Below are 10801 nucleotides of genomic sequence, written 5' to 3'. Positions count from 1 at the left end.
GTCTTTAAAGATATTTTATCTATACCAGAATCTTTTTTTTAATATCCCTTTTACTAATAATTGTTTTATTATATCAAAAACATTTCTATTATTTAAAGTATGCATGTAATAAACTTCTGTTTTATCTTCATTAGCAACTATATGTTGCATATTTCTAATAACATCGTAACTTGAAGTTTTGATTTATTTTCTAACAATTCATTTACAATCTCCAATGTTTTATTTATATTATTCTTTTTACTACAAAACTTTGTGATATAGTATTGTTTTTTCTGTTATCATATTTTTTTTTTACTTTCTTTCTACTTTACACATAATTCCACCTATAATTCACAATTGTTAGATTATTTTTGTAAATTATCCACAATCTATCATGCTATTTAATACAGTTTTATTTTATCATAATCCATTCTTTTTTCTTTTTCCCCTTAATGGTTTGAGCATTTTTCTTTTTTTATAAACTGAAAGAAATGTTGCTAGTATATCATATAATGATTGAGAACTACAAATATTACAAGTTAATTCATAACAGTCAATTTTAGAAGCATCTTCCTTTATAACATTTCAACTTTTCAAATGTTGTATGAATTTGTTATTATGATTTAGCATATACTTTCCATTTATTGATAATTTTTCAGTATCAATTAGTGATAATAAAATAATGATCCAATATTTTAATTTTATTTACAACTGAAACAAAACAATTTATTTGTAATATGATCTAAACATGATTGGGTCAATCTCTTATTTAACAATTTCTTCTCTTATATAACCATTTATATGTTGATCCAAACCATTTGTTGCTAAAATGTTTTTGTACCTTTGAACACCATTTTTACTGTCCTTCATAACACTTATATTAATATCACCTGTAATTAAAATGTACTTTTTACTTAAATAATTTAACCCTATCTATAAATTATCCAAAAAATATTTATATTAGGATATATATATATATATTATATCAATTTCTTAAAGAATCTTCAAATACATTTAAACTTAACACTTCAACAGGTTCTATGTTATATGTCAGTAAATGACATGAAGTTCAGTTCTATGAAAAAGAACAAGGCTTCTGCCATCATAATTATAGACATCCTTAGTAAACTTTTCAAAATTTGGTAAGTTACATTTTCTTCTAAACTTGTATTACTTTCTATTAACACTATAATACCTAAATATACCAATACATCTGCTAAAAATATTTTTAACTTATCTCAGCTTTTATTTAAACTTCTTATATTGACATGCAATACTGAAATAACTTCAATTCTTGAAAACCTTTTCATTTCTCTCTTATGTAATCCAGTTTCTTAAGTTTAGTTGTTTGAAAATCATTTTCTGTTGTTATATTAGATAAACCTAAAATGTTCTAGTTCTTATTTAATAGTTATATTTAATTAATTTATTTTTTGCAGGTCTTCTCTCTCTGCATTATCTAAAATATTGCTTCTTTCCTCTTTCCTGACAAATATTTTTCCATTTTTATATCAAGCAAGTTTATATATTTTCTTTTGCTATAATTTCTGTCCTCCAGAAAAGATCTCTGTTCATTTGAGTTAAATTTTCCTTAATATAAATGAGCAATTGATCTTGGTTTCATAATATTTCTGAACAATGCATTTGTTGTATACTTCTAACTAACCATTTTTCACAGGACATTTATTAATGATATCCTCAACTTCAAATTTGTCAAAAATGTTTACTTGGAACTTCTTTTAACTTCTCAGTATTTTCTGGTTGAACTACAGGAATATTATGTACTTCAATATTCCGATTTCTACTATACTGATCTAAACTATTCATCTGAACTTTCAAGAAAGATTTCATTTTGTCCTTTTCTTTTTACTGATTTTATAATAGCTGTAGTTGTCTATTAGCTTCTGCCCAACTTGTTTCAAAATTCTCAATTGTTCAATAAATCATCATATTGTTCAGATGATTTAAAGATATTTAGATTTCTTAATATCTGCCATTTCCATTTTAGGAGAAGATAATACATTTAAATCCTAGTATATTTCTTGAAGTGATAATTACCTTTTCACTTACCGTTACAACAAATGTACCTATTATATATATTATTCACTATAAATTGTTCTTCACAAACAATGCATTTAGCATTTTCCAAATTCATGCAAACTTTTTAAACACTGCCAGTTCTTACTTCTCAATTAACCTAAAACCAAACTACAGTCAATCTTAATCTTTTCCTTTCAATATTCCGAAAGCTGCAAGTCTAAAAAGCAACATACATGTGACTTGTTCATGTTGGTTAGGCATTGTTTAATTTAAATGATGATACAAGTTTAGTAAAGCTTTCTGTACTAGTTACAAAAGTTATGCAAGTCAGAATATATATATATATTAGATCTGGTTAAAAAAGCACATTTTAAAATGCTGAGATTGAGATGATGAAAATGTAGATCCTATCATTGATCTTCTACATTTTTGCATAGGAGCTATTGGTCCATCTCAGTTGTTCCACACTCTAAACTAAATTAACTTAAAAAAACAATTAAACAAGACCTTATCAATTATATACTAATCAAGGTTTTTCTTAAACTCATTTAAATTTACTGCTTCTACAACATCTGAAGGCAACCCATTCCAAAGGACAAGTACCTGTTAGAAAAATAAAACTGTCTTAGCTACCCTGCCAAAAAAGATGATGCATGAACAGTATTAATTCTCTTTACAATCTTAAACACCTCAATCAGATCCCTCCTAACTTTTTTTTTCAAAAGAAAACAAGTTCAGAGATTTCAGACTCTCATCATATGAAAACCCCTCTATCCCAGTCACCATTCTAGTAACCCTTCTCTGAACCCTTTCCAGCAATTCAGTCTTTCCTATGGTAAGGAGCCCAATACTGAACATAATATTCAAAATGTGGCTTGACCAGTACCTGTACAATGAAATTATAACCTCTTTAGACTTATATTTAATATTTCTGTAGATACAACCTAAAATCCTATTTGCCCTACCACTAACAACAGCACACTGCTTGGATAGCTTTAGAGACTGATCGACTATTACACCAAGATCCCTTTCTTTCATAACATTGTTAAGGTTATTCCCATCCAAATTATACTTAGAATTCAAATTATCTTAACCCACATGCATTATCTTGCATTTATTATAATTAAACCTCATCTGCCATTTATTTGCCCAACTCAATAAATGATCTAAATCCTTTTGTAAATCAGCAGCATCCTCTTCACAGCTATCAACACCCAAAACCTTAATATCATCTGCAAATTTAAGTAATTTATTGACTAGTCCTTCATATATATGTTACTGATGTAAATCAAAAAGAGCAAAGGTCCTAAGACTGAGACATGAGGAACCCCACTTGTGACATTAATCCAATTTGACTGAACTCCATTTGTAACAACCCTCTACTTTCTTTCATCCAGCCACTCTTCTATCCAATTTGCTAACTATAGAGACAATTTTCTGTTTTTTTATAAACCTTTCATTTGGCACCTTGTTAAATGCTTTCTGAAAATCTAGATACACCAAACCTACATCCTTACTCTCATCTACATAAGCAGTAACCTTTTTAAAGAATGTCAAACTATTTGTGAGGCAAGAATTTCCCTTAGTAAAATCATGTTGACTATCCAATAAAATTCTAAACTTTGTTAACTAACTTTGCAAAGCATTTTTTAACAGACTTTCCAAAACATTTCCCACAACTGATGTAAGACTAATGGGTTTACTGGGGCAATTCTTATCACCTCCCTTGGAAAGAAGAGTTACATTAACTAATTTTCAATCCTCTGGTACCTGCCCACAATTCAAGGACTGACAAAAAAAAATAGTAGTAAAAGTGGTTCACATATCCAATTTTAACCTCCTTCAAAATCCTTGAGTAAATATTAACTGGCTCAGGAGCCTTATCATTTTTTTAAACTTCCCAATTTTTTCTTAACCAGCTCAGAATTAATGTAGTCATCTAGTTTGATCTTGTTTCCATTTATCAACTGTTCAAGATGTGGAATAGTACTTAAATCTTCCTTAGTAAAAACTGAAGAAAAAGCAAAATTTAGTAACTCGGCCATCTCATAATTATCAGATACTAGTCTTCTTTTATCATCAAACAGGGGTCCTACTTCCATCCTAACATTTTGTTTACTCTTAATGTATTTAAAGAAATCCTCACTGTTAATTTTTACATTTTCAGCCAACCTTTCCCCATACATCCTTTTTGAGGTTCTAATTTCCTGTTTCACCAACTTTCATTGATCTTCTTTAATCTTTTAAATCTCCTGTCAAACCAGTCAATTGAAATTTCTTAAATCTATGATGCTTTTCTTTAATTTTATCTTAAACTCTTTGTGAACCAACCTGGTTTTTTTACTTGCAGGTACCTTTTTCCCTTCTATAAGGAATACGTTTACCTTGAATATTTAAAAACTTTTCTACATCTGATCAGTGTCTCCAAATAACTCAGCTACCCAATTTGCAACAGATAATTCTTGTTGCATCCCTTCAAAATTTGCTTTTTTTTAATTTTGTAACCAAAACATCATCATTCCTTATCTCCATATGCAGCAAAACATCGAACCTAATAGAGCAATGATCACTTGCACCCAGATGTACCCCAATTTCTACCCTCTCGATCATTTCTATATTTGAAGTTAACAATAAATATAAAACAGCAATGTTTCTAGTAGGTTCCTTGACTAATTCGTGAAGAAAGACATCCTGAACAGTTTCCAAAAACCTTTCTCCCTCATGGTTTGACTCTAGCATTTCCCAATCTATGCATGAAATTAAAATCACCCACAATTATGACTTCATTAACAGCTAAAATCTTAATCTCATTGTAAAGTTTCTCACTAATTTCATCAATATCATTTGGTGGTCTGTAACAAATTCACATTAAAAGCCTTTTTCCTTTATATCCACTAATAGAAACCCACATGGATTTAATCTCCTTGCTATTATCTTTAATATCCTCAACTCAACAGGACATAACTCGCATTTTACATATAAAGCCACTCCTCCCCCCTCTTTAATACTCTATCCCTATTACATAGCCTGTAACCTTTTTTCTAAAAGAAACTTCTGTCATCAAAATCATCTCTGTTTAACCATGATTCAGTTATTCCCATTACATCAAAATCTTCCATTCCAGCCAATGCTCTAAAATAATCTATTTTATTTGTTATACTTCTAGCATTACAATAGTAACAATTAAGCCTATCATTATAACTACTTCTATACTCATTTCCTATGCTAATATTTTCTCTGCCTTTTATTATTTTTGCATTTAGTTTTTCCTTGCCCTCACCACAGTCTAGTCCCAGTTTAAAACTTCCCTTATAGCCGAGTTAGCCTTAGCAAACAAGTCAGCCCCTACCCTATTTAAGTGTAAATCATTCATTCCAAAAAGCTCCAACCAGCCTATCTGCTCATCCTTACATACTAACCTAAGCCTAGCCCTAAGCCTTAGTGACCTACTTATAACTTCATCCCCCGTTAATTCTGGGCAGTATCTCTGACAAAATTAAGTTATGGCCTTTTTCTTTAAATGCCTTTATCAACCCTTTGTACTTATTAATTAGCTCCTCTGACCAATCTTTCCCCTACATGCACCACAAATACTGCATCTCTGCTAGCCCCCTTTATTATATCTCCTGCTCTGTCAGTTTTATTCTCCACCTGTGCCCCTGGGTAGAATAATTTGATTCTTTTCTCCTTATTTACCCCCACAAACTACTCTATCCACATGCCTTGTCAAGGAATCACCTATAACTATAACCTCCTTATCATCCACATCCTTCTCTGACCCTTTTATTTTCCTTCCCTCCAATAGTTCCTCATCTGCAGATGCCAAGAGCTGAAATTTGTTGCTCAATAGAATAGGATCATTATAACTAAATTCACTACTGTTTACTCTAAAAGTATTCTAACTCCCTGAAGGTCATTGTTAGCTGATATATTCCTTGTATGTAAAAGATTAAGCTCCTCTTGAAATCCTGCTGCCAATTCCCACAGTCTATGCTTCTCTTCATCTATTGTATCTACTTTGATTAGGATAGCCTCAAACTTCTCCTCCAGCCAACAAATTTTACATAAAATTGCACATCTTCATTACTAGTATCCTTAAAAGTACATGCCAGTCCTGAGTTCCCAAATAAAACCCACTCATTGCAGCCATTACACCTAACAAACTGAATGCTTAACTCCTACACTAGTCTTAACCATTGTATTTTTTACTTATAGCCTGAAAATAAATACTTAATACCAAATACCAGTAGCCTATTGTTAACACTGTTACTGTTAAGCCTAACGTTTAAGAACCAATACATTTTTTATCACTACTTTCTCTTCACACTAAAGTAATAAAGTTTATCTTTAATTATACAGTATTTAGAAACAGAACTTAATTTATTAAAACTAATAATATATGTAACGTTAATAATAAAATGTATTATAGCCTATAACAGTATAAGCTGATTTTAAACTAATGGATCTAAGATCAAGTAAACAAGTTAATTCTTAAAATACCAAGAGACAATAAACTAGTCTTTAGATTGTATGTATTTAATAAATCAATGTATCTATCCTATTTTATGATTTACCAGTAAGTTGAAATATACCTTGGCCTAAAGTACCGTTACACGTACTAAGCCTATTTTAACATTTTAGTAAAATTTACTAAACTCTAAGTTAAAACTTTTACAGTCTTACTTTTATTTATCAAAATTACTATATCTAATTATTATTTTGTTATTTAAACCAAATTATCACGAATTATAATATAAATATTAAATAACGTTCAGAAATCTGTAAAAGCTTAACTTTTCAAAGTCCTCCCTCTTCAGTCGTGCCCTCTATACCTTTGACAATCAAATCAAGAAAATTAACAGGAATGCTAACAAAATCTGTGAAAACAAAGACAGGAAAATTTCTGGTAGATTTGCTGCAGCTACTCCTGCCTGATTGAACTGAATTTATAATCAGATTATTAACTATCATTAAAAACCTACCAATCAAGGCAATATTCATCTGGTGTGACCCTAGCTTGTTGATTGCCTTGCAAGTGTAATTTCCATACTGTTTTTTCTCAATGCTTATTACTCGCAGTGTAGAGTCAGTAAATTCATCTGCTGTGGCAAAGATGGAAATCTTGTAATGCTGGTTGTCATTTAGCTGATATCCATCTTTTACCCAAATAATAGAGGGTGAAGGAAATGCTTCTACGTGGCACTGAAGATCCATGTCATATTGTAAAGCCTGTCCATAACGTGGTCTATCAACTGTTACAAAAGGGGCAACTACAGAAAAAAAAATCATTTGAATTACCTTTAAAACATGTTCACAAAATATTTATATAATTAAAGAGAAACAACAAACACAGAATAACTATTGCATATTTGTCATTACGTGTTTCTCACTACTCAAAAATGTTTTTCTTTTAGTTTCCAATAAAAATGACAACCGAGAACATATTTGATTAACCCTTAAGATGCATCAAGCAGATATATCCACTTTGATATTTATAGCCATTTGAGGCAACATACAGATTTACCACTTGGCTTTACAAAATCTTTCCTTCCACTGCATTAAACAGATTTACCCCATGGCTTTATGAAAGACTAGAAAAAATCAAATTCCCAATTTCATTTTTGGGTCTATAATTGATACTTTGAGAACCAGCCCAGTATGTTTTATGAAGAAACTTTATCAACATTTCTAAAAAATCTGTTGTTGTAATCCAAGTTTTTTTTACAATAACAAAAAATTTAATTGTATAAAGAACAAACATATGTGTGTTATAGAAACTATACTACAATAATAACAATAATGAAAACACACACTGGTAATAATGAAAATATACATCTGTATCAGAGAAAGTAACATTCATATTGATATGAAAAGTAGCAAACAACAAATATTATACTAAATAGTTACATAATTTCAATGACTTAAAAATGATGTACATACATTCTACTTCTAAACCCACATTTCTTCTAGCACCCCTTCCAACTCCATTATCTGCAACACAATAGTAGGTGCCCCTATCATCTTTGGTGATATCGTGAATAGTCAGAACATTACCCCTGTACACAGCACCTCCTGTTGGAAGCAGATCATTGTTTTCTCTTCTCCAAGAAACACGGGGTATCGGAAACCCAGAGGCATAACAATGCAGAGATACAGTGGCCCCACTACTTGTGATGACAGATCGTGTACTGTTGTCTGATATCACAGGAGGAACTAGAGAATAAGTAAAATAAATAATATTACAAAAAGATGGAACTTACCACATTTTTACCTAACTTCTTCCTGTCTGTTAAGTATTTTGTGCAATGAATGACCCAAGAAAGAAGAAAACAAAATAAAATTTAACAACACAGGGAGTTAATGAGAAATTATATTTTTGTAACAAAACAGAATAGAAAAGTAATAATATAATAATATCCTTTCATGCTGCAAATCTACAAATCTGCAAATCTCTGGCTTCCTCTCAAATGTGCAGTGCTTGCGACTTACTTCTCACAAGCATAGAAACGTCGGCAGTAATCTTGCTAGTTGATCCAATGAGCACCTGACATTGGTAAATTCCAGCATCCATTTCCTGGATCTTTGAAATCTAGATAAAAATACAACAAAAACTATACTGTACAAAAACAAACACACAAATGAAACTGGATCTAGCACTGTCAGCTTGAGTTATGGAAAGGTAACAGTTTTCATAATACAACAACATACACATTACTACCAATTTGGTGGTATTTCCTAAAACCTACAGTAATTTATAGATAAAAATGCTAAAAATATCAATTTTTTTTAACAACTGTTTGTGAATGCAACATTCAATTCTGCAAATTTAATTTCAAATTTATTGACAATTCCCAAGTAGAAAACAAATTTACTTACATCAATAATGTAATAATGAATGAAAAAACAAAAAATCTATTTTGCACTTTAAATTTCACTTATCTTATGATTTAGTATCATTTATGATTGTTAATTTATTAAAACAAAAAAACTTTCAAATATAGGGATTTAATGTAATTACAAAATAAATACAAGTATTCCACCATTTTCTCCAATCAACAAAATGTATACATTTCTTATAAGGTTCATCAGGCATAATGCTGTTCAACACTAAATTTCTTTTTTTTTTTTTTTTTTAGATTTTAGTTCGCATAATTATTTTGACAATGCCAAAATGTGTACTACTGTTAACAATCACTGGATATGGTATTTTTTTGGTAAAATAATACCTTTGATGTTTTAGTTCCCAGCCTTATTCTGATTGGTTGCAATCACTCCTCTCTTCTGATGATATTTATAAATAAATGGTACTACTGCTATTTGTTTTGTTTTCAATAATGTTTTGTTCTTAGAAATAATACCTTACAAAAAAAAAAAAAAATTAATATCATAAGAGTCAAACCTGCAGTGTGTAAGTTTTGCTTGCTTCATCATGGCGAATGGAGTATCTTGGATCTGGGACAATCAGGGTGCTGTCTTTTGATATGAAAAGATTGCTTGATGGATTCTCATACTTTATCTTTGTCCACAATACCTATATTGATTTTTATAAAAAATACTCTGTTAGCTTTGAAATGTTGCTTGATGTTTACTGGCCACAAGATTATAAAAACAACAAACTCAATTCAATAAGCCTTTAACCTTCTAGTTACAGGTAGGTCACTTGGACATAGATTGTAACCTTTCCTGCCCATGTTGCGAGGTTTTACATTTTACAGGGTTACATTAAAAATTCAATTAAACAGTATGTATGTAATCAAATTAGCATTATAACGTATTGTTACGTATCTGCTTGTTTGATAATTTCCGGTAGAAATTCTTTCCGAGGAACTTCAGTGATACAAGTCCTTTCTTGATTAAACCAGTTTATTTTTCTCGATACAACTTTTTGTAATACACAGAATTTCCAAAGTCACTTTAAATTTATCAAGCTTTATAACACACACTAAAAATCACAGTGATTCACACACTTTACATATGGTGCCTACTGTTTGCTTGACTCAATTATCTATCTGCCTATCGCTGGTCTCTCTGCCAGGCTTACATATTAAAAAAAAAGAGGGCATCTCAATTCAGACTACAGTTGCTAAGCAAATTCACGATCCTTCGAGAAACTCCAGCACGCATGCTCCCAGTGTCGCGTAACTTCCGCTGTCATAACACTGCCCCTTCCTTAGTATTGTTCATCCCAAACAATAGCCACTTACATTTAACCAACAGATAATTAACAATAACTTAATTAAATGTGCAGAATTTACAAACAAAATTAAGATACAACAAAGTCTCTTAATATTACAGAACGTATCTTCTTCTGTACTGGTCTTGGTCTCACTGGCTTCTGCTTCATGTGGGGTTCATCTGCTCCATCAGGAAATGTTCCATTATCGGTAGCAGTCACATCAGTGATAGTAACTTCATTAACGGCTTCACTGTCTTCCTTCTTAAGACCTTCTTCTTCGACAGTGGATTTTTCAGGTGACACGACTTCAGCAGCATCTTTTGTTCCGTTGTTTACTTCGTTCCAACTAAAATGTCCTGGACCATGATAATGCCAAAGCCTGTTGGCATGCACCACCTTTGGCTTACCTCGCTGACCACATTTTATTTGGAAAGTCACGTCTGAGAGACGATTCACAATGTCATATGGGCTTTCCCATGGAAAAGATAACTTAGAAGACTTCCCTGGGATTATACAACCACACCTTGTCTCCTGGTACAAAGCTGACTTCAGTAGATCTCTCATCATAAGATAACTTCATTGAATCAGCAGACGTTTTCAAGTTTG

General features: G+C 31.1%; 1 protein-coding gene across 2 annotated transcripts in view; it reads right to left on the bottom strand.

Annotated features, from left to right (window-relative positions):
• The window catches only part of LOC106471061 (lachesin-like), a 29221-nt gene that overhangs the window by 9040 nt on the left and 9380 nt on the right, over positions 1-10801 (bottom strand). For both annotated transcript variants that reach the window (XM_013931652.2, XM_013931660.2), the window contains exons 3-6: positions 9419-9550; positions 8509-8608; positions 7960-8232; positions 7002-7289 (exon numbers count right to left, since the gene is read on the bottom strand). In XM_013931652.2, coding sequence (XP_013787106.1) covers positions 7002-7289; positions 7960-8232; positions 8509-8608; positions 9419-9550 — 793 coding nt within the window. The remainder of the gene's footprint in view (positions 1-7001; positions 7290-7959; positions 8233-8508; positions 8609-9418; positions 9551-10801) is intronic.

Source organism: Limulus polyphemus, unplaced genomic scaffold, assembly GCF_000517525.1.
Source record: "Limulus polyphemus unplaced genomic scaffold, Limulus_polyphemus-2.1.2 Scaffold109, whole genome shotgun sequence".
NCBI lineage: Eukaryota > Metazoa > Arthropoda > Merostomata > Xiphosura > Limulidae > Limulus > Limulus polyphemus.
This window is presented reverse-complemented; position numbering and strand designations above follow the sequence as displayed.